The 25,682-nt window shown below is 37.4% G+C and overlaps 2 protein-coding genes across 2 annotated transcripts; both read left to right on the forward strand.

Moving 5' to 3' along the window:
* The first annotated feature begins 244 nt into the window (after positions 1–244).
* ABCF3 (general control non-repressible 3) lies at positions 245–11,985 on the forward strand. The gene is made up of 18 exons (XM_088217917.1): positions 245–691; positions 2,457–2,669; positions 2,888–3,074; positions 3,258–3,466; positions 3,575–3,733; positions 4,068–4,196; positions 4,276–4,377; positions 4,471–4,617; positions 8,048–8,110; positions 8,217–8,263; positions 8,372–8,431; positions 8,679–8,761; positions 9,065–9,159; positions 9,508–9,594; positions 10,697–10,784; positions 11,019–11,104; positions 11,416–11,478; positions 11,629–11,985. The coding sequence occupies exons 1-18, from the start codon at positions 488–490 to the stop codon at positions 11,749–11,751; spliced, it is 2,145 nt and encodes a 714-aa protein (XP_088074043.1). The 5' UTR covers positions 245–487; the 3' UTR covers positions 11,752–11,985.
* A 732-nt stretch (positions 11,986–12,717) lies between these two features.
* On the forward strand, positions 12,718–13,302 carry LOC110809180 (uncharacterized). Its single transcript, XM_022034938.2, has one exon. The coding sequence runs from the start codon at positions 12,827–12,829 to the stop codon at positions 13,043–13,045; it is 219 nt and encodes a 72-aa protein (XP_021890630.1). The 5' UTR covers positions 12,718–12,826; the 3' UTR covers positions 13,046–13,302.
* The last annotated feature ends 12,380 nt before the right edge of the window (positions 13,303–25,682 follow it).

Consider the following 25,682-nt stretch of genomic DNA (forward strand, 5'->3'; position numbering starts at 1 on the left):
TGACCTGTATTTTCTTTTGATCATAGTGAAATTTTTTTTAATTAGTTTTGTCCATGATTGCAAGGACATTGCTGAATCACATTAAATCTTATGTTATTATTTTTTTTATTTTTACTTTATTATGATTGTACACGATTTAAAGATTAATTTGTCCATGTAAATCTTTATAAGATAATATACCATATTCATGCCTTAAAAGAGTGAATCTAATTTTTCTTAAGTATAAAACCCTATAAAAATGCAACAAACAGGCAAACGGCTCCAGACACATTATAACGTCACCGTTTTGCAGAACTCCAAAATCATCTTCGATCATACGGAGAGGGAGCCCCGGGGCTGCTGCTTCGCCGAGCACCTTCTCTTTTTGGCGTTCTCTCGTTGTCTTCCCCTTACACCATTGAAAAAAAAGGAACAGAGTGAGAGAGGGGAAACCAGCTGGGACAATACTGAATCGGAGATTGTTTGAGTCTTAGAGAAAGCTATAGCCATGACCGAAGTGGCAAGCTCGGTGGTGCACGACGTGCTGGGTCCTAGGGCGCAGGACGTGGATGAACCAATTATCAGCTACATCATCAACGTCCTCGCCGATGAAGACTTCGACTTCGGCGAGGATGGCGAGGGCGCCTTCGAAGCAATTGGGGAGCTCCTCGTAGCAGCTGACTGCGTCAGCGATCTCTCTGAGTGCCGGCTGGTAAGTCACAATTGTTAACTAATTAACTTCAGGTTTCTTTACTTTAATTTTTCATTTTGAATTTTCCTTGGCTTGTTTGGTTTCCCTGAAAGCGTTTGAAAGATTGTTTGTTAGGAAAATTTTCTCTACTTCCTTCTACGTTACACAACCTGTTTTGTTTTGTTTTGTTTTTTTTTTTTTTCATTTTGACTGCGGTGTAATATACTTATTCATTTAGCTCATTTACGGTACTCTATTTTATTCATATATTATATACGTATATTTATGAGTTTTAGGAGAACCCTCAACAGCTATAGCTGGGAGAGTCCATAAACCCCACACTGGAGTCTCGCGGCTTCCGTAGGGGATTCAAGTTACTTTTCCACAAAACAGTCCGCCATGCTCCGCACTCCCAACACTTGCAGATTGCCTTTGCACTGGCACTTTTCAACTAGTCTCAGGCCAATATTGCAATGTCAAAATCACCAACTGTGCTGCACAATTGCAATTCGGAGAAGTTGTGATTGACGCTGATGCTATTTTATGAGTTTTAGGAGAACCAACCTTAAAAGCTAACTATTAAGCTGGAAGAGCCCAAACTCATATAAACTCCACACTAAAAGTTGCACGCCTCCAGTTCTAAGTTACTTTACCACATAGCACCTGTTGGCACACGATTTTGTGAGAATGGAAGAAAATTGATGGAAATAGGAATTTTGAAAGTCTAATGGTGGATTGCTCTGAGAAAGTTAAGGTTTTTGCCATTTTGAAGATTATGCTAAGAAAATATACGATAATGGAAGAAAATAGATGTTTGTTAGTTTTTTAGATGCAATCCACTTACTCTTATAGGTAAACTGAGAAAAAAGAAAGCTTATGAACAGAATCTCTTGCAGCTGAGTATGTTGAGGAACTTTTTTCTGTTTCTGTTATTTATATCAAAGTGAATTTTGCCTTTGCTTGCTAAGAGAAAGAAAGGAAAGAAAAATAAGTTAGATGGGCTAGTAAATTTTACACTTGATCTGATATTATGTAAGATTTGCTAAGTTTTAGTTTTATTTCTTTTATTATCATGAACCTTTTATTCTATAAACATCAGTCATAAGAAATTTAGGTTTTGTTCAGGAAAAAAAAGAAGTGTGGAACTTTCTTAAGAATATTTATATCTGAAATAACTAACATTTTGTTGCATTCAACTGGGTTGCTTTTTAAGGGCATTTAAATAGGAGTGTTTAAGTTGTTTTAAGCTATTTTCTCTTAGTCTCAAGTTCATGTCTAAATTCCATCACAGTTAACAGGATTTAAAATATAGTAGTTCAAGTTCTTATAACATTCATCCAAAGTAGTGATAATGATAGTGTTCCGTCAATGGTGGAAGCATTCTTTTTTTTTTTTTTCCCCTTTTTTAATAACCATGGTGGAAGCATTCTTATAATCTGGCATAGAAATCTTGTTTTACAAATGAATTACCTTTTTGTCAATAACTCAACCTCTACCACCTATAGGTAATTTTAGACAAGTGTCCTTTGAAGTAGATACCTGAATGCCAGGTATGGACCCTAATAATCTGTCTTCCGGAGCATATTTACCTACTAAAATATCGCCCATCAGGACCGAAGTTCCCTGCATCACAATTCCATTTTGGTCTAAATTGCAGAGTAAATGGTCTTCTACATGTGGTATTTCATCATAGAATTCATTTTGTTCCAAACTTAGTGATTGGTGGAAGCAATCTTTCCTTTAACATGTTTAGTTTTCAACTTCTCGGCTGTGGAATTTCCGATAGGTCTGTAGCAGGCTCTCAGAAAAATTTGGGAAGCATGGACTGGTCAAAGCTAAACCAACTGTTAGGAGCCTTGCTGCGCCTGTAAGAATGAATGATGGAATGGATGAGGAAGTTCCAAAGAAGAAGCCTGAGCCCATGGATGGTCCTGTGCTGTCTGAACGTGATCGAGCTAAGCTAGAAAGGAGAAAGAGGAAGGAGGAGCGCCAAAGAGAGGTATGATATTGGAGATAATTGTGCCATTCTTGTAAGTATTCAGTTATATATTTGTATTTCTTGAACTTATTCACTGTATTGGACTTGATACTTAATTTCAGTGAGATGGCCAACCATTTTTTTTTTTGAGTGCGTAGGATACTAATACTGTGAGAGCAATATTTAGCTGGTTTTTTAATGTCTGACATATGGAAATAATAAGCACTCAAATTATGCAGGCTCAATACCAGATGCATCTAGCAGAAATGGAGGCTGCTAGAGCTGGTATGCCTGTTGTTTGTGTGAATCATGAAGCTGGTGGACCAGCTGTCAGGGATATTCATATGGAGAACTTCAACATCTCAGTCGGTGGTCGTGATCTCATTGTAGATGGTACAATTACACTATCTTTTGGAAGGCACTATGGTGGGTTGACTTTCAATTCTCATATAACTATTCTTTTTTTTTTGCCACAAAGAAAGATGAGAAGAAAAATGAATTGAAGAAGATGAGATTAGAAATGTAATATATGAATGTACTTTTGGAGTCATGTAAATAATTATGTGGTCAGTTTCTGATGCATGACAAGATACTGCAACCTGTATGCAGGCCTTGTTGGAAGAAATGGTACAGGGAAAACAACTTTCCTAAGGTACATGGCTATGCATGCCATTGATGGTATTCCTTCTAATTGTCAGATATTACATGTTGAGCAAGAAGTTGCTGGTGATAATACAACAGCCTTGCAATGTGTCCTTAATGCTGATATCGAGAGAACCCAGCTTTTGGAAGAAGAAGCTCGCTTGCTAGCCCAACAGGTCAGATGCATTGAAAAAACTGACAAAGGTTTTGTTTCCATTGCTTAGCTTTTTTCTTTTTAAACAATATCTTCACTTGTAGTAAATCTTTATTCAATTATTGTTAAGAGGGACTTGGAGTTTGAAGGTGTAACTGCAAAAAGTGAAGGGGATTTGAAAGGGGGAATAGACAAAGATGCTATTACACAAAGGCTTCAGGAAATATACAAAAGGCTTGAGCTCATTGATGCTGACTCTGCTGAGGCTCGTGCAGCTTCCATCCTTGCTGTAAGTACTTGAAGTTTTTTGTTAATTGTGACAAAATGTGGCTACTTTATTATGACTCCTGTCATGACCTGGTTGATTTAACATCATTTAGATTCTGAAACTACCATATTTACCATGATCACACCCAGACCCTCTCTACTTGAGTGATATTAGCCTAAAGATTCTTCCTACTGGTGCGTGAAACATGGTGTAAAAGTACAGCTGAGTGCCATCTTGAGTTGAGGAAATATCTGGAAAGAACAAAAAATAGTAGATTAAATCTTGTTTACCAAATTTATTGGCTATGTTCTAATAATCATGGAGTCATTCCCTTTCTGACATGAAAATTTGCCAGGGACTCAGTTTCTCTCCGGAAATGCAGAAGAAAGCAACAAAAACATTTTCTGGAGGATGGCGAATGCGAATTGCTCTTGCTCGTGCATTATTTGTAGAGCCAGATTTGTTGCTACTCGATGAACCTACAGTACGTTTTGTTTTAGGTCCTCTTCACAATTTTCATTTAGTGTTGAAGTCTAAACATACTTTATTTCACCTTTCTGCAGAACCATCTTGATCTTCATGCTGTCCTATGGCTGGAATCTTACCTTGTTAAATGGCCAAAAACATTTATTGTTGTTTCTCATGCTAGAGAATTCTTGAACACGGTATCGTCCTTTCAACATGTTATGTATGATTCTGTTATACTTTTTTTCCTTGTTTTTATTACTTGCTACTGCTAAGTGGATCCTTATTTTCAGGTGGTCACAGATATTATTCATCTGCAAGCCCAAAAGTTGATTACGTACAAAGGGAACTATGATACATTTGAAAAGACACGTGAGGAGCAGCTGAAGAACCAACAGAAAGCAATTGAAGCAAATGAACGAGCAAGAGCACATATGCAGGTGTTGTCTGAGACCCTTCACCAGTGGTTTTGTATGATATCTGTTGTGATTGTGTTGTCATGATTAGATTATGTTGATGCCTGCTGTATGTATTACGATTTTATATTCCTCTATACATTATCATAATACTGAAAACTGTCAGTTGTCTGTAAGTGGTCCAATTTGCAACGCGGTTAAAGATTTATTGGGCCTTGCCTTTAACCTGTGCCTTTCTATGTGTAACCCCCCACCTAAAAGAAATAAATAGAAAATGGATATTGTTAGCATACCAAAGGAGTCTCAGCAAAATTAAAAATTTTCTCAAATTTTCAATCAAGGTTGACCCCTAATTTGCTTTTTGTCTTTATTAAAAGCCTTAGGCATGTAATTTAATTTGGTGATGACATATTTCTAGTTATGCATATAAAGTAAAAACCTAATAAAATCAGATAGGAATGGTACCTTGTAATGGAAGCTCTAAGAAGACTAACTTCGAATATGAAGCAAAAACTTTGAGGATTTTCTCTCTCTCTTTCTTGAGTCTTTGTATATATTGGGGTTTCAAGGGAAAATTTCTTTTTTTTTTTTCGATGCATAGTGGATTATATTTATATTGCCTAAATAGTTGGCATAAAACTAAGTACTGTTTGAAAGCTCGTTATTATAACTTAGTAACTTTAAGATATATTCTTTAAGTATTTAGTTTTCTTATTCTTATTAAGATTAGTGTTTTTTAGTTTAATTCTATTTGGAAAGGATTAGTTAGGAAACACTATAACTACGTAGAATCTCACCTTGATGGAAGCCAATTATTCAATAAAAGTTCTATGAGAATTTTTTTTATCTTTTTGGTTATGTGATGCAATCAAATCTTAGAGTCTGATGCTTAAGAATTTTTAGGTTTGATATATAAGAAATCCTAGTTGTGATATATGGGTTCTTTTCCCCAAATTCGAAAGTGTTCAATTGACCTAATTTATCCTATATAGTTGGTATTAGAGACAAACATTCATACAACCAAAATCTCCAAGCCTCACATCCGAACAAATATCAACCATCTGAAAAAGAAAAACCCATGGACAAAAAATATGAACGCTAGAAAAATCTATCAGTCAACCATCCTAGATTGCATCACTAGTCAGAGTTGACTCACATTTCCACCATATATGGACTCGGAACACTTTGACAAAGATGTTCTTAGATCCCCATAGTGAAAAGCTACCAGGATAAGTCACTGCTGTCTTATATCCACGTAGCCATGAGGCCTCATAGGGACCCCTAATTTACAATGACCTCGTCAAGCATAACCTCGGAGTTCTTTAGTGATCGGAAGACGGCGTTAACTTCGGAGTTACTTAGTGATCAGAAGTCGACGTTGATGCTCATGTGCTCATGGCTGAGAGTTAGATTCGCTAATTCAACCCTATTTAACCTGCTCTACTAGGTTTTATGTTCAAACGGGTTCACTCAGTCCAGTTTAGATCTCATTCAGACTGGCTTCCATCAGTTGGTACATATTTTCGTATTCTTAGTCTTGCTTTTCTTTCTGATTAGAAATTGAACTAAACAACGGCGGTCAATGCTTCAATTATAAATTCATATAATTCTTTGGATGCAAAAGTAGTTGCAGTAAAAAATTCTATGTGCATAATTCAAAATTCAGTTAATAAACTTGTAGAAGAGCTTCGAAATTTTTGTACAACATGAGGATTATATGTTCCCGAGTATGAGTTGAAAATTGGTTGGAAAAAGCAGAAACTCCCACTCCTTGGTCTCTCAAAAGCCCTTGAAATGATGCTGATGTCAAAGCCAATCAAGGTCGAGGAAGCTCATGCATCGGGTCTCATTAATGCTGAAGTTGCATTGGAGGAGTTGATGAAAACTGCAGGTTATTTGGCCTTGGATATTTTGGAGCAAAAGAAAGCAAGGGTTGCTAGTCTTAACAAGACATAAAAGTTGGAGTCCCTTGGCGAAGCAAGGGAGATAGTAAGTGGAGAAGGGATCAGGCTTGTAAGTGAGCTCCCAGCCCAAGCATCCATAGACAGGTTCATTTGGACAAGATTTGTATCAAATTGGTCTAAAGAACATACATACTATGGAGAGGGGGCTCCATTCTTACGCTTAGGATGATACTTTTTGAGGGCGCCATACTGAGCCGTAAAAGATAGTTTGCGCAGCTAAACCTTGAGGACAAGGTTTCCTACAAGAGGGGAGAAACGTCAGTACCTGAAGAGCTAGCTAGGATATTAATCTTCTGTTATTCTATTAAGACTAAATAGCTATTAGGAAATAGGCAGGAAGAATCTCAGTACAAAAGGACACTGTTATCCAGCTGTCCATTTTAACTAGTATTAAGTTGTTATTTTTGTTTTATTCTTCTGGAGAATAGGTACTGCAATATTCTATTCCAGATGTAATAGTGAAGGTATGAAGAAATGAAATGAAAATCTGCCTTAAACTTTATCCTCTCTGACTCTCTATCTTTTTTCTCTTGCTTCCCTCTTCCTTCTCCTACATCTGCTACTAATTGCCCTAATCTGCTGCACCTTAAAGTTCAAATCTGTTCCTTGAGGTTGTTAATGAAGCAAGTTCCTGAAAATCTGTGATCAAGTTTTTACCTTGACACAAGGCAACATGCCAGTAACTAAATCTACACAGAAAATTTAAAACGTTGAAGATGTGAAGTCAATTGGAAGATAATGCTAATGAAGCTACCGCTTGATTTAAAATGGGATTAAAGGGTGAAGCAAAATAGAAGCTGATTCATTAACACGCTGCCGCTCTACCACAATTATCAAGCAGCTCTTCACATGGAAGAATATTTGAAATATCCAACATTGAAAGACATTAGGTTTCTGGTTATGGAATCAAATCCGAGGACACCTATGAATGATAAGCTAGTCTAAAAGGTGGATCAACATCAATTTTCAACCCTCTTTGTGATATGATAACATTGTGTATTAGTCTCTTTGAATTTGATAGTGTTAGAAGGCACATTGATCCCATGATTGAAGCTTTTATAATATATGTTTGAAGGCAATAAGTTTCAACATTACGATCTCATTATTATCATATTTCCGTTGCATAGCTTATATTCTATATGCACTATCATTTTATAAACTTTAAATATCCACATGATTGAAATAAAATGATAAAGTTAAAATATCACCTTTATTATTTTTTTTTAAAAATAATACGTCTTTGAAATGAGATTGTTACAATAATTTTCCGTTGTACATCAATTTGCTTGTTGGACACGCTATTGCTTGTTGGACATGCGATTGCTATCGATTACTTGTCTATGATTTTTGCAGCCACCTGGACATGGTTAAGACCATAATTTATTGTTCTTACCGCCGTCTCTCTCATTCATGCATCCATGAACAAATTGACATGCACGCACCATATAATGACTTACATTTTACATTTGAATATCTTCTTTTACCTGCAGGCATTTATTGATAAGTTCCGGTACAATGCAAAGAGGGCATCTCTAGTTCAGTCTAGGATCAAGGTGTTCATCAACTAAATTGGCTGATTACAATTTTAATATCCCTTGTTGCTCTAAGTTCTATCTTTGTTTGGTTGATTTACTTGGTTAGTAATTCCTTTGTCTTCAGGCATTAGATCGCTTGGGTCATGTAGATGAAATTATTAATGATCCTGAGTATGCACTGGATCTCTTCTTCCATTAACTTATACCACAGTTTGCTTCTACTTTCCCTTTTTAGCTTTACTTTATTATACATATTTTCTGGGTGCCTTTCATATGCAGTTACAAATTTGAGTTTCCAACTCCAGATGATAGGCCTGGCCCTCCCATAATAAGTTTCAGGTCTGTTTTATTGTAAATGTTTTTGATTTATTTCTTCAGGTGTATGCTTTGGGTTCCTTGACCAGCAGTGAAGTGTCTTATTGGCATTTCTTTATTGGTTTTTCTTGGATTGTTAATAGTGGAAGTTGTGACTATTTTTGCCTAATTACTTTTTGTCTGAAATATGTAAAATGTTCAGTCCATTTCCTCTTGACATTGACTGACATGCAAGCTTACTGTTTTCATTTGGATTCTTCACTACTTGCAGCGATGCCTCATTTGGTTATCCTGGGGGGCCCATATTGTTTAAGAATTTGAATTTTGGAATAGATCTAGACAGCCGTATTGCAAGTAAGGATGCTTGTTCTTTAAATCTTCCATTATTCTTTAATTTGCATTTGTAGGTTTCTTTTCTTTTCAATATGCATGTCAGTTACCTTTTGTGATGTAGAGAACACATGATATTCTTCATTCTGTAAAATTTTGGTAGAAACTAAGATGCCTTTCTGGGGCTGTTGTTAGCAATGCCTCATTTCTGGAACTATGTTTACGGCACCTCATTTCTTTGAAATATATAAACTGCCATTTATTATGCAGGATATATTCTTATCTGTATTTAGCTTTCATATACTGATGTCCACATTTTTAATGTAGTGGTTGGGCCAAATGGCATTGGGAAATCAACGATACTCAAACTAATTTCTGGTGAGTTACAACCAAGCTCAGGGACAGTTTTTCGTTCGGCTAAGGTATCTGATACCAGTTCCTATAGCTTTTCCCAACCAAATAGCAAATTTGATACTTATGGAAATACTTTTGCACTGAAGTGTAAATGTAGACTGCTTTTTGCTTACGGCTCAATCTTCAAAAATATCAACTCTCGCTTTCTGGAGAAAGATCTCACATAGTTTATAGTGATCATTTTGTCTGCCAAGTTAGCAGTAAATCTGTTTCTCTGTTGATAATGTTATAAATAGTTGTCTTTTAACTTTTTCCCCTTTGCTGCATGTAGTTGAGGTAACTGATATTCTCTGCGGTTTCGTCTTACAAACTTTAGTTTTGTAATCTGATGGTCATTGATATTATTCTGTCGCCAGGTTAGAATTGCTGTGTTTAATCAGCACCATGTTGATGGATTGGATCTTTCTTCAAATCCTCTTTTATATATGATGCGCTGCTACCCTGTAAGTTTCTTATGCTTCAGTTTTTTGTGTTTCCCAATTTTTATTTTTTTTGAAATAAAAAGTTGTATATGTGTATTAATATTGGTACCAAGGGGATACCGCCCATTTACAGATTATTTACAATTTGATTAGGTTATCTAATATGTTCTCTAACTCCCCAAAAGATTGGATAGAGTGATCCAACAACAAAAAACCAGGGCCTGGAACCATTTATTCTTAAGTCATATCTATCTATATCCTCTACCCCCTCAAAAGCCCTTTATTACGCGTTTTCCACACAACCCAAAATACAGTAAGAGAAATTATCTCAGCATGTTTTCTTCTACTTCTCATCCCCATCCAAGCCCACATTTTTTAACCGACCCAGAAACCACCCAGCTGATTCCAAGATTGTTGAAGATCATTGACAAGAGCTTTGTCACCACTGGACACCAAAGCAGGACATGATTGCAACTTTCCTCTGCCCTTTTACAAAAGTAGCATTTATTAACCAATATCTTGCCCCTCCTGAGTTTATCTATATTCAAGATACATTCCATGCTTGCTTCCCAAGAAAAAAGGGAAGTACGGAGTGGAACTTTTCCTTTCCAGATCTGGCTGTACGGGAGACAAATGGCATTCCCTTCATGTTTACATAATTGTCTATAATAGGATTTGACTGTGAAGATCCCCTTTTTTTGTCAAACACCGCACAGGAGTATGACTACTGTCATCCCAATTTCTATTTTGTGCTGAATTCTCAATATTTGGATGAATTACCCCCTGAATACCTAGATTTTTCAATAAAATTTCTGGACTTCCAAATATTCTTTTGAGTTGGCCTCCCAAATGGAAACTTTGCTTTCTTTCTTTCTCTAGTTTATTTGTGCTGTGTGTTAGGTTAATTAATGCGAAACTGTTTGAAGAGTGGTTGGTTGTTCCCACATCATGTAACAAGTTTGGGTCAATTTATATCTTTCTTTCGATTATTATTGAGGACTGGTTCAGATCTCCGTGTTGCTTTCATTGACATAAATGGTGGTTGTATTCTTGCTATATGGAATGGCCATGCTTCAATATATTCTAATGTTTAAGTCCCCTTAATTGACTTCTCTTCTTTCAGGGGGTACCTGAACCGAAGCTCCGTGCTCACCTTGGTTCTTTTGGTGTAACTGGCAATCTTGCACTTCAGCCAATGTACACTTTATCTGGTAACTTGCTTTCTAATCCTCATTCATTCTCGGTTCTTTAAAATTAAAGGTTCTAGTTGTTTTTGGAACTGAAGAAAGTTTTTGTTCTCCTGGATGGATAAACCCTATATATCACAAGTTTGCTAACTGAGAATCATGGAGAAAACTTGGCATATATTTTTGTAGCTTGACTGTTTTGTTTTCTTTTTTTTATTTTAAATAAAAGCTTGACTGTTTTGTAACTGAATATATTAGGTGGACAAAAAAGCAGAGTTGCATTTGCAAAGATAACTTTCAAGAAACCGCATATTCTATTGCTTGATGAGCCATCAAATCATCTAGTAAGTAATAATGATTTCCTTTTCTTCTTTTAATGCATTGTGATAGTATTAGACATGGTTGGGAAATTGGAATTCTGAGATTTTATTTCCTTCAAATGCCTGCTGCAATCTAAATTTAGAAAAAAAACCCTGGGAGCTGGGAAAAGATGTTTAGAGACTGTTTCTTGGGTTCCATCTTCAACAAACTACACTTTTTCATGACATGTCTTATTTGTTCACCGTCAGCTGTTAATAGCCAGTGATAGCACCACTATATATAACTGACATTGCATCTACTTAATAACATATTTATTGATGTATGGAAATTGTAGGATTTGGATGCAGTGGAGGCGCTAATTCAAGGTCTTGTCTTGTTCCAAGGGGGCATTCTCATGGTATAATTATGTCTCTTCTCATATCAGCTGTCATCTGCAGACACCAATTTTTGCAAATAAACCTTTTAAGAAAATAAAGAACTCTTGGTTTCTTATCGTTTATACTGAATTATGGGTCTAAATTATTTTCCTGTTGATTGGCGATTGCAGGTCAGTCACGATGAGCATCTTATATCTGGAAGTGTAGAGGAGCTATGGGCGGTATCAGATGGCAAGGTGGCACCTTTCCGTGGTACATTCCAGGACTACAAGAAGTTGCTCCAGTCTCGTTAGAGTTCGGAGGACAACTTATTTCTCGTTGTGGTATGGTACCGCATGTGCACTAAACTAAAGCTAAGATTTCTTGAGTTGTTACAGAATACAAATGTTATTTGGTTTTCGTGCTTATGCCTATGGAAATTAATTATTGATTTTTTCCCCTGTTCGACAGAGGGAAAATGTATTCCCATAAGATGGTAATTTACAAATACCTGCACCCGTTTAATGGTTGGAGTTATATTATGCTTATCACCAATACCATTTACTGCGAATTTAGAATTAGAAAGCACACTAGATCTTTCCTTCCTTTTTTAATTTTATTTTTTCTGAAAAAATAAAGCATATTTGGAGTTTATCAAGGAAAAAAAAAATTATGTTGGATCTTAACAGTCCGCAGGTGTCCGCTGCAATTTTAGGGTATGAGAGTGTACGTGGTGTTGGTTCATTGTTTTCTGCATTGTGATTTATGGTTAAAAAAAAATGCTTCTAATATTAATTTCGGTGTTTTATTTAATTTCATCATGTCATAAAATTATGTGAGTACAGAAATTAATTGTTATAATTGTTTAGATTTTAATAAATTTAGTTTTTGAAAATAGTTATTAATTTATTAAAATAGTTAATTGACTGGTTCTCTTAATAAACATATTAATTTTTGAATTATTATTAAATAATTTATTAAAAATCTGAAATTATTGGTAAGGAATTATCATTGTATGTTTATTCTGAAAATATTAAAATTATTAATACATTTGTCGAAAATATAATTTATTTTCTATTTTGCAAGTTAGTATTCAAAAATATTTATCTTCAGTTTCTAAACTACTTTCAACTTTAATTTTTGTTCAAAAATTTATTTTTAATATCTTGGTAGAGTTTTGATCTCTCTTGGTATTTAATTAATAAAATGAAATAACCGTAAATAGCCCAAGAAAGATTAAAAAATCACTAATTGCCCACAAATAAATCCTCGCTTCCCAATCCGCCCCGCCATTTGACTCACAAAATTTGTTTGTCCCCTTTCTGTTCCACATTTCTGAATTCCACGATCATATCCTTAAACCCCCTCCCTGCTCCAAACCTATCACAGATGGAAAATACCAATACCAACCTCAGCATCATATCGAGGGAGAAGCTGGACCAGGTGGCCACCTGGGTGAGCACCACCGTCATCTCCGCCTTCTTTTCCTCCCTCGAGAGGTGTTCTTGCGTCAACCTCACCACCACCGAATTCGATGATGACGAGGACGACGCCAATGATCGCCCTCTCACCCTTTCCGCCGCTCCCCACCCCAACGACATCGTTTAGCTCATCTCCCTCGTCGGTATCTCGTATTGATTCACCTCCTTCCTTCCTGTTAGGTTTGTTCTTTTTCATTAACAAAAAGGGCAAAAACTGAGAAAAACTATATGTATATTGTTCCTTCTGGTTCTTGTGTCTGTTTCTGGAGTATTTAATTATTATGTATTTATAATGAACCAAATTTATGTAATTTCAAACTGCTCCTCTTTGTATTCTGTTTAATTTTGTTCTCTTAATTGAATTCTGATATCATTTTGTTAAAACTCTCTTTTTTCTCTCGATATCATGGAGATGGAATTGTTTTGCCTCTGTTTGGTAATGGAATATTTGTAGTTTTCTTTTGATGCATAGGAGTTGAAGTTCTTAATTTCTTCTCTTTGGAATTAATAATTTTAATGTCTGACGTACCAAAAAATTCGATTTGATGAAATTAATCCCTGCATTTTCTTGCTGTCTATATGAATGTCATTGATTGTAATATTGCTTTCATGTCCTAGTGATATGCTTGCTTCTGGTAAGCAAAGACTTTTAGCCCTGGTTAATGTCATCACCAGCCAATTTTTTGACCCTGTTTTCAGTTTAGCCCTGTTTTCACCACAATTGGGACTTCTACTGTGCAAGTAGGTGTAAGGTTTTTGTCCGTTTATAAGGATGTGAAGAGTGGTTTTTGTTATGAACCTTGGAATTTCTTTACTTTTGACTCGTAGCCCTGAATTGCCGCACTAAGTTCTGTTTTTGCTGACTGCGGTATCACCAATCTACGGATGAATTGTGAAGACGGCTCCTTCGTTCTCCCCTCTCCTCAGTTTCTTCTTTCTAATATTTTGCTAGGCAAAATTGGATCAAAGAGGTACCTTAGTCCCAGTTGATATCTTTGCCAACCAATTTCCAAATTGCAGTCTTTTAAGTGAACAAGAAAATTATGATCTTGAGTCATTGTTTATTTTGGTTGTGTTTTTTACTTTTAAAAGATAAGCAGATCTTCTTGATTGTTAGGAAAATGCCCCTAGTGTGCTCACTTTCTACATATGAAGATGGTGAACTAAACTCATTTGATTGTCTTTTTGCTTATTATCATCTCCTCTTGGAGTGCTTGGGTACTTTTGTGGAAATAAATTTGAGTTCAAATGCAGAAAATTACTTGAATGTGTGTTAGGTTAACAATATTGATTACATTGATAATATCAGGAACAGTTTTAATTTAAGGAGAATGCTTGTATATAATGAACCTAGAAGCTATACAGATTTACATGTGGCATCAGAAAGCATAAATTTTGCCTGAGGGAGCAAGAGAAAAGAAGTCTATATTCTGCGTTTCTTCTTCACAATTCATGATGAGTATGTTCCATCAAATTCCTCTTGCTGCCTCTGTCTCTGTCCATATTGACCAATCGACTCCTTTTGCGGAGCTTTTTCTCTAATTTTATTTATGTCTATCCACGATACCCATCTATGTAATATCCACTACATAATTCTTAGTAGATTTGTAGTGTCTTTACCTGGAATAGAAAATCTAGATGTCCCTATTGAACCTGCTTGCATTACTCTCCATGCTCCTTCCAACAAAGCAGCATGATTACACATCGACGTATTATATACAACTTTGCTCTCTTCTCCTTTAGAAACCTATTCTTTGGTACCTGAGCTTTCTCTTGCTTGTGGGCAGAAGTGGTTGGGTCCATTGTCTGGAGCGCCCCTCCTGAGTTTAACTCTGCAAAGGCATGTGCTGTTTTTCCTTTAAAACTTGTATCGCTACAAAGGAGGTCCTGCCCATTTTAAGTCTTTTATAGGAGTTACTACATAAAATATTGTGTCAGTTTTCTTGGAAGTAATAAAATAATTTTTTTGATTATTTATTTGGCCTCAATACTTATGCAATTAACCAGTTTTCTGGTTTTCTGCAACAAGTAGTTTCCTGCCAGAGTGGTTCAATATCCGGACTCCCAGATTAATTGTCTCCCTCAATAACCAAACTAGAAGTGCTATTTCCTGGATTTATTGCCAAAAAGACAAATTGGCCACATAGCCTTTACCTTGTTTGAGTTTTTAAATTTGGCTTCGGCCCCTCTCCTAATTTATGTTATTGTGATATGTGATTTGCTTAGTCGATCTCTTCTTTTAAATCATCCTTGTAATCATCAAGTTTGCATCATGATCAAACAAATTCTAAGTTAGAATATGATCAAACAAATTCTAAGTTAGAATATGATCAACAAGACACACTGCGTTGGACAATGGAATTTGAAAACATGATCATGGGGAAGAGAAGGATGCTGCTTATATGCTTACCAACCTAATTACCAGTTACCACACAAGTTGTCAATCTTGAAATCACTCATCTGTTTGGTACTTTTTACTTTCTCAATTCACGTATAATATACATGGAAGCGTGTATTTTGATATGTATATTTGTTGTGTTCAAAATGAAATAAAAAGTATGGGACAAAATATTAAGACTATTTTATGAAGGGGAAAATTTATTTAGAAATTCACACTTAATTTGATTATAAAATAAAAGCTTTATTATTTCAGAATGGAAGGGATGAGGAGAGTTGTGAACATGTGTTACTTAGATGTCCGGAGGTATACATACAAGTTTTGAACTTTGGTATAGGAGCTGTTGGATCATGGAAGGATGAAATTTATACGGCTTTTTATTTTTTGGGTTATTTGGATGGAGAAAAATAGGAGGATTTTAAAGAATTTTTAGTTTTTTTGTTATAGGGTAATAAGGATTTTTCGCAATTTGTTTATATATTAATAGACTTGTAAATATTGTAAATAAGTAGTATTTTCTTATATTTTGTTTGGATAAATTTCAGTAATAGTTAATTAATATATAATAATGATAGTAATTAAATGACAATAACATAAGATTGTAATGACAAAATATTTTTACATTTGGATAATGGTATATTAATATATGTTAATGCTATATTTTTGTTTAGATGATAAGATGTTATGGTTGTATTTTTAACCAAATTATTAATTTATCCCTACATATTATATGTAATAATAAATGATATAAAAAAAATATGTAAGAAAAAAAAATTATTTATCAATATAATTATATTTGTATTTAAATAAATAATTATTATACATAATTAAATTAAAATTTTATATTTAATAAAATAAATAATAATTATTTATATTATCACATTAATTTAATTTTAATAAAAATAAAATTATTTATATATTAAAGACAAACAATTTTAATTATATATTAGTATATTAAATTTAAAATTACTTTAATAAATAAAAAATTAAAATATGTTTGAAATAATCATATATCATGAATTAATTTAATAATTAATATTATGTAAAAATTAATCATTAATAAAATTTCATATTTGCAATCGTATTTTTTTTTTATTAATTTCAAACTTCTAAATTTATTTTTTAACAAAAATTTACAGTATATATATACATATATAGATATTTCGTATTCAAATTTAATAATATAAAAATATTTATATCTTTTTACTAAATTACTTAAAAATTAAACAAATACCACAATAAACCAAAACTACTTTAAAAATATAAAATAATATCCACAAACAAGTAAAGAAAGATAGAAGAAATTAGTCCATTTAACATAAATTAATTAATCCAAAATATAAATTTGTCCATCAAAATAATAAGATTTATCCATTAAACATCCAACATCAATTTGACAAAGGTTTCTAAAACCATAATATATTCTTACATTTCGACGATAACAACCTCCATTTTCAATTATCTGAAAATTCGAAGAAAGTAAAAAAATCAAAATCAACAAAATAACAAATAAAAAATATTCAAACTTGATATGTAATATTAGTCATTACCTGATAAATTAAACAAATTGGTAAGAGATCTTCTTCATAATCAAAATTTGCTAACCTTTTTTTCCTAACCCCCGGGGAACGTGAGTAAAGACAGAAACCAAAAACTTTGACCCTCTGCTCAGTTTTCCTCTTCTATGAAACTAAAAAGTGTGCAATATGAATCCATTCAAAGAGAAAGATAAAGTAAAGAAAACTGAAGAAAAACAAAACTGGATTTCCAATCAAGTCGAGTTTTCCCTTTTAAAACATCATGGAACGTAACCTACTTAAGCTGAGTTAGTCAGAGGGATAACGAAGAAAAAACAAACTTCAAATTCCAATTAAGCTGAGTTATCTTCTTCAAAGAAAATCAGGAAAAGGTTTCTTCGCAAGCGAGGCGAAGTAAATACATACCTTGCGAAGGATAGGATTGGGTGGGTTTACAACAGAGTTTAGGGAGATTTTAAGATTTGGAAATGAAGATGGGTCCATGAGAGTGGAGTGAGGGTTGTCGTTGCGGCCTTACTATCCACCAACTTGGCTTTGCAGTCCTTTATGAAGTGGCCAGTCTTGCCACAACTGTAGCAGCCTTGTCTCTTCGACTTTTTCTGAATCTGATCCTTCTTTTCAGATGACTCTCCATTATGCGAACTCTTTTCTTGCCTTTTTGAGTTAGGGTTAGACTGACTCTTTCCTCGACCAGCGAAGAACGCCTCCTCTTATTGCTTGATCTGCAACCCAGCCACTTGCTTCACCAGCTACTCTTGGTTTGCCAATAAGTTTTCGAGTTCAAAAATGGATGACAGCTCTTTCACTCAGTAAATTCATTGTATTATTTTAAAAATATACTTGTATTTGTAATCTTATTTATTTTATAAAGCCTTTCATTCGCGAGGAGCTGGATGAGAGAAAATTCTTTGGATGGATACAATCCAAGCATTAAGTTATCATGTATTAATAATTAAGACACAAAGTACCTTCATGAGGAGATTGATTTGTATATGATTCTCAGCATGCCTATCCAAATTGGCTGTCGTCAAGATGAGAACCAAGGCCCACCTAAATCATTAGTCATTTGACAGCACAATCTGAATAACATGCATTATTAAAAGTATCTCTAATGAAATAGGAGGTATCTGCGTTAGATTTTATTGGAGTCTAACTTCTAAAATTCACCAATTTTGACACCATAAGTATGCTAAAGGGCAGATTCAAACCTTACAAGCGAGTTACTCCTAAGAACATTTGTTATTGACAGTTGTTAACAAGATTCATATGCCTGGGACGAACTTTATTAACCCAAAAATGTAACAACAAAATTATGGTAAGGATCATTACAAGATTTCTCCCAACTTAACAAACAGGAAGGTTTCCAATTTTGCCACCCTAGATTTAGAACCCAGATTTACCTGATGCTCGAGTTAGGGGCAGCTCAAAAAATCACATAAAAGTTAGTGTTATTACAAAAAAGAAGAGTTTTCAAGTTGACATATGAAAATTCAGATACAAACTAACATTTGAGTTAGTAGACTCTATAAATAAATGAAATTCTACCATCTATAAGAAACTAGAACGAAAGCAGTCCTTCCAGACCAACCCAGATTTTCCAGATGCTTAAGTTAGGGGCAACTCAAAAAATCATATAAAAATTAAGTGTTATTACCAAAAAGAAGAGTTTTCAAGTCAACATAAGAATTCAGGTACAAAGACATTTCAGTTATTAGAGTTATACATAAATGAGAATACTAGTATGAAAATAATCCTTCTAGACCTACCCAAACCACCCCCTTTCCCCACAAAGAGAGTTTCCCTTGTCAGACGATTTTCCATTTCATCATTCAGAGACATTCTGTACGACAATCAGTTCCGGTTCTGTAGTCGAGATGGGATTGAGAAAGTGTAACACCCGAATTTATTATTTTTATTATTTAATTTATATTAGAATTTTAGTTTAATTTTTCAATATTTAATTTATAAGGTTTTAATTTAATTTAATTTAATAAAAATAAAAATAATAATAATGATAAAATAGGGTAAAATTATTTTTAGGATTCAATTGAAATTGATTTTGGGAAAAAGGGGTGAAAATTTAGATTCTGAGGGTGTTTTTGAAAAGAAAATCGGAAATCGGGGATCAAAACGTAATTTAAGAAAGTTGTGCCACGTCAGCAGCCCCGGCCAACCAGAACACGCCGCGTGGCAAGGAAGCTGACGCGGGACGGAGCCACGTGAGCCATCCGCGTGCACGCGATCGAACGGTCCAGATCTCACGCGCACGGGCAGCCCAGATCTCACGCTTGCGGACGGTCCAGATTGAATCACGCACGGACGGCCCAGATCGCATCGCGATGGACGGTCCAGATTAAATCGTGATAGACGGCTGAGATTAAAAGGAGAAGGTTATAAATAATCTCACCCACACCCGACCCCAAACCCTAGTCGCTATTACCCTCGTCGAGAAGAAGAACCAGTTGCCGGAGGAGCCGGCCGCCGCCACCCGCCGCCGCACTGGAGGGTTTTTTGACCGCCAAACGATGTAAATTTTCTCATATTGGCTCATTTTTCGATGCTAAATCCGCCTATGGCCAAATCGGAGCCAAACCACCGGCCAATCGGCCGGAAAACATTGCCGAAGTCCAGCGGTGCCGCCGCGGCTTCCCTTGGTTTTTGCCTCCGATGAGGCCCTTTTCGGTTCCCGTTCGATGCAATTTTTACACCACTGTGATCACCATCCTTTTCTCTACAGGTTGACCGGAGCAAAACATCAAACTGCGACTCGCACCGGAGAAGCCGCCGCACCCGAGAGCTAACCGCCATAATTCTCAGTTTTTTGTAATTTTTTGGCCCACCAAGGGTCCTAGGGTTGTTTTATCGCAAGAACCAATGCAAGTTTGGCCGAATTCGGCCGAAAATGGCCAACCCGATGCGGATCGACGCCGCAGGCAGCGGTGCTGTCGCCGGAGCACGGCGGAGCCGCTGTGCCGGAATTCTGATATTGGCTGAAAAGGGGCCATGGGTCTGATTTGGGGTTTTTTGGGACACGTGCAAGTATCGGTAGTGCGTTTCAGTTTTCCAGAAAAAATTCAAGGAATTTAGGGACAACCCGTAGGCGCATTGTAGAGCCGATTTCAGACCCCGAAATAAGTAAGGATCTCTCACCTTATTTCCTATCACGGTATTAAAGTTTAATAAATGATAAACGGTATTTTATGAATTAATTGATATGTATAATTGATTAAGGTTGTCAATGGGGTCCGAATCTGATATATTTTTGGTCAGGTGTTGAATTAATAGATATGTTTAAATGCAGTATGGTATTTGATGTATTTATTTTATAGTTTCGTATGCATGAATCGTGGTTTCTTTTATTATGGTTTGAATTATAGTGAACCCGATGTTGTGTTATTTTGTTTGGTGTTCATTATTGGTTTACGTGTTTGTGTATGATTAGATAATTGAGAGCAAGGAAAATGAAAAAAAGGTTATATGAATTGATAAATGGATAATGTGGACAGCCTGACTAGATATTCTAGTAGATGGTGGACGGACCGGATCCGTAGGGAACCCTACCGAGAACGTGGTCTCTCATATCGGATGGGGTATGGAGACCTTATGTGTTTTGGTGCCCATACCGGACGGGGTATGGGGACGGCCCGTTTCACCCTCATACCGGACGGGGTATTGAGGTTTATGGTTTTGGCGCCCATACCGGACAGGGTATGGGGACGGCCCTGGAATCAGATTATTAATGTTAATGGTTCACGTATAGCAAGGACCCCCTATGGATCCCCATGGATACTAGTAGGCTGGTAAAAGAAGAAATTTGTTGTCTGATTATTGAAATGCAAAAGTATGACATGAGTTATGTTACAAAGTGTATATGATTTTATGATGGTTATAATGCTATTATTTTCATATTTTATTTTCACAAATCTCACCGAGGTAAATGGACAATAAAGGTTTTTATTATTAATAAATGAGTTTGTTATAAATTATGCTCCATTGGTCATTTTTGTTTTCTACCAACCTTTACTTCTATGGCAGTGAGATAGTGTAATGTCTTTACTGGGCTAGTGTAGCTCATTCCTTACTTAACCATTTTGGATCAGGAAGACGTGGTTCCCAAGCCCGTTCCGCAGGAAGACGGCGCGTTAGACGCCTAAAGATTTTATAGTTCTATTTATAGTTTTTATTTCGAGTATTTCTTTTAATTAGCTTATTCTTTCATACGTTGAATACGTTTTTTGTTATTGTGTAAGGGATGTTAATCATAATTTTTATTTCGCTTTCACATTTAAAATTTTTAATACATACATCTTCATTTAAATTTTTGGGGCCGTTACAGTTGGTATCAAAGCCGCGTTCCTCGGACTCATCCCTTACACAATAATGCTTAGAGAAATACCCACCGATAAATCGTTACTCAACTCTTCCGTGTGAAATGCAGGTGCAAAGAAATGAGGAGAGGAAGACCCCCACTAAACCGAGCAGCCCGGGATGATTTTCTTTGGGAAGATGTAGATAGAATATTTGAAATGCTGGAAAGGATCATGGCCGCCCAGCAAGGTCGAGAGGAGAGAAGGGAGTTACCCGAACCTCCCCCATTACCACGGGTTGAGCCACCGCTACAGCAAGCGGATCCCGAGCCACTTCGGCATGAGCCTGCTCCACCACAGTACCACTCGGCACCACCGCCGCAGTATGAACCAGTGCCCCAGCCACCGTACTGCCCGGCACCGCCACAGTACAATCCGGTGCCCCCACCACAAGGCCCCTTAGTCTATCCCCAGCCGGGCCCAGTCCCTCTTCCGCGGGACCCATCTCCTTCCTTGATCGACCCAGGCTACATAGAGAGGTACAAGAAACTGAACCCTTCCACTTTTGCAGGGGGATCCTCTTTCGAAGATGCCTAGTACTGGTTGGCGGAGACTGAGAGAGCTTTTAAGACCTTGGGAGTCGTTCTTGAGCAGAGAGCTACCCTTGCTTCCTACATGCTGGTAGGGGAAGTAGGTCATTGGTGGGGGCTCAAGCAGACCACCCTGCCTACACCAGCCACTTGGGAGCAGTTCTTAGTGGCCTTCCATGCGGAGTATCTCCCTCAGCACATCCGATACCTGAAGGAGATGGAGTTTGTTCAGCTAATCCAAGAAAACATGACGGTATCAGAATATGCTCGTAAGTTCCTAGAGCTAGGCTGATACTCTTCGGAGACATTGATGGATGAAGGCAGGAAGGCCAGGAGATTTCAGTGGGGCCTCCGCCCAGAAATCAAACAACACTTATTGGCACTGGAGCTCAAGACATACTCAGCCGTTCTAGCAAAGGCACAGATTGTGGAGAAGAGTTTCAACACCCGTCCTCAGTCAGCAGGGAGTCACCGACCCTCAGCTCCACCCCGCAGACCAGCACCTACTGCGCCGGTCCAACCAAATAAGAGGCCCAGACCAGTGATCCAGGCCCCTCCTCAGGCTCTAGGGGCAGCACGTGGAAAGATCTGCCAGCACTGTGGTAGGGATCACGGAGACCGACCATGCTACCGCCTCAACAACACCTGTTGCATATGTGGTAGTGCCCAACACTATGCGAGATAGTGCCCGATGAACCAGAACCAAGGAAGACCTCCTTTTCAGGGCAGGGTTTACAACCTTACCCAGCAGGATGTCGACACCGACTCAGACGTGGTACAGGATATGTACACTATCTGTGACCATATTGCTCATGTTTTATTTGACACTGGTGCATCGCATTCATTTGTTTCATATGTTTTTGCTTCCAAGCTTAATGTATCACCTGATAAACTTGATTCATTGTTGTTTGTGTCTACAGCTGGGGGTGAAACACTATTAGGGGAAGTTATCTACAGGGCTTGTGCCGTGGAGATAGTAAATAGAAAACTGAGTGTAGACCTGATAGGGTTAGACAAGGAGGATTTTGATGTAATCTTAAGAATGGATTGGTTAACGGCGCATCACGCCACCATAGATTGCTTTAATAAGAAGGTTGTATTTAATCCTCCCAATGAGGAGCCATTTACAAATTAATAAAATCATTTAATACTTATTCCTTGATGGTAAGTTTTCTTAATTTTTTAGTACCTTAATCTTGCTATTTTTTCTAACTAGGCAAGCCCAAAAAGGAAATTTGTATCCAAGAAATTTCGGTAGTCTAAAACTTTTCAGATGTCTTTCCGGACGAACTACCCGGACTGCTAGTAGACAAGGGAGTCAAGTTCACTATAGACTTACAGGCAGGCACCCAGCCTATTTTGGTTACTCCTTACCGCATGAGCCGCATTGAGATGGACGAGCTGAAGAAACAGATCACTGAATTGCAAGACAGTGATTTTATTAGACATAGTGTGTCCCCTTGGGGTGCCGGAGTCACTTTTGCAAGGAAGGGAGATGGAACGTTGAGAGTGTGTATTGATTACAGAGGATTAAACGAGGTTACGATCAAGAACAAATATCTCCTTCCCAGAATTGATGACCTCTTCGATCAGCTGCAGGTTGCACAGGTCTTCTCTAAAATAGACCTGCGATCAGTCTACCATCAAGTGAAGATAAGAACAGAAGACATCCCCAAGACTGTCTTTCGAACCAAGTACGGACACTATGAGTTACTGATCATGCCATTTGGGCTAACCAATGCCCCGGTAATCTTTATGGATATGATGAACAAGGTCTTCAGAGAGTTCTTGGATCAATTTGTTATCGTGTTCATCGATGACATCTTAGTCCACTCAAAAAACAGAGAAGAATATGCTCACCATCTTGCCCAAGTTTTGCAGGTCCTCAGAAACAAGAAGTTATATGCAAAGTTAAGTGTGGATTCTGCCTTGAGCAGACCACCTTCCTAGGACACATCATATCGAAGGAAGGAGTATCAGTGAATCCTGAAAAGGTTGAAGCGGTACTTGGCTGGGAGAAGTTGACATCAGTTAAGGAAATCTGGAGTTTCCTGGGGATGGTAGGTTATTACCGCAGGTTTGTTGAAGGATTCTCCAGTCTAACAACTCTTCTAACCCGACTCACGAAGAAGAATGCCAAATTTGAGTGGAAGGAGGACTGCGAAAGAAGTTTTTCAGAACTAAAGAAGTGGCTGACTATTGCACCCGTACTGGCTTTATCGAGTGGATAAGAGGGATATACAGTTTATAGTGATGCCTCCTATCTAGCATATGGGTCCAGACAGTTAAAGAATCATGAGAAGAATTATCCCACCCATGACTTGGAGCTTGCCGCAATCATACACGCCTTGAAAACCTGGTGCCACTATTTATACAGAGAGACATTTCAGATCTATACCGATCATAAGAGTTTGAAACACATATTCACTTAGAAGGATCTCAACATGCGTCAGAGAAGGTGGATGAAACTCCTTAAAGACTACAATTGTGATATCTTATACCATCCGGGTAAGGGCAACGTGGTAGCAGATGCTCTCAACAGGAAAAGTGCAGGTATCTTAGCCCATTTAATGGTTTCAAAATGCAGGCAAATTAGGGTCACACAACAGGTTCGATTCTAAGACTTGAGGAGAGTCACATGTTTGGGCCGCCTGACAATTCAGCCCAAGTTAATCCAGAGAATAAGAGAAGTCCAGTCAGTCGACCCCGCCCTAGTAGCCTGCAAGAAGGATGCAGAACAGGGAGTGAGCTCAAAATTCTGAATATCTGCCGATGGATTACTCCATTTCCAAGACAGGGTGTGTGTCCCAGATGACAGTGAGTTAAAGAGAGACATCATGACAGAGTCCCATAGCTCGAAGTTTGTCATGTATCCAGGAAGCACCAAAATGAACCAAGGCATGTGACCCCGGTTTTGGTGGAATGGGATAAAGAGAGACATAGCCGACTTTGTATCCAAGTGCTTGATATGTCAGCAGGTCAAGACAGAGCATCAGCGCTTAGGTGGGCTACTTCAGTCGTTACCGATTCCGGAGTGGAAGTGGGAACACATCACCATGGACTTCGTAACGGGATTACCTAAGGCATATTTAGGACATGACGCCATTTAGGTAATCATTGACCGGCTTACCAAATCTTCTCACTTCTTGGCCATCAGAATGATCGACCCCTTGGACAAGTTGGCAAGAATATATATCTGGGAAATAGTCAGATTGCACGAAGTTCCAGTAATAGTGGTATCCGACAGGGACCCCAAGTTCACTTCTCGATTTTGGAGTAGCTTTCAGAAAGCCATGAGAATAAAGCTGTCTCTCAGTACTGCCTTCCATCCTCAGACTGATGGACAATCAGAAAGGACAATTCGTACACTTGAGGATATGCTCCAAGCATGTGTCCTTGACTCCGGGGGCTATTGGGACGACCATCTACCCCTGATAGAGTTTGCCTACAACAACAGTTACCAAGCAAGCATCGGCATGGCTCCATATGAGGCGTTATATGGGCGCCCGTGCAGATCACCGATTTGTTGGAAAGAAGTGGGCGATAGAAGATTGTTCGGCCTAGAGTTGGTAGAGGAGACCACGTCTAAAATAGTTAAAATCAGAAAGAACATTCAGACGGCTCAGAGCAGGCAAAAGAGTTATGCGGACACCCGAAGGAGAGATCTAGCGTTTAAGAAAGGCGACCGGGTGTTCCTTAAGGTCACTCATTTCAAGGGAATTAGTAGGTTCGACAGGAGAGGAAAATTGAACCCTCGATTTATTGGACCTTTTGAAATCTTAGACAGGATTGGTACTGCTGCCTACAGATTAGCACTGCCTCTAGAGCTCTCCAAGGTCCACAATGTGTTCCACGTATCCATGCTACGTAAGTACAACCCGGACCCCTATCATATCTTGGCTCATGAACCGCTTCCACTCCAAGAGGACTT

The sequence above is a fragment of the Carica papaya genome, chromosome 4 (genome assembly GCF_054855325.1).
Source record: "Carica papaya isolate Zhongbai chromosome 4, ASM5485532v1, whole genome shotgun sequence".
NCBI lineage: Eukaryota > Viridiplantae > Streptophyta > Magnoliopsida > Brassicales > Caricaceae > Carica > Carica papaya.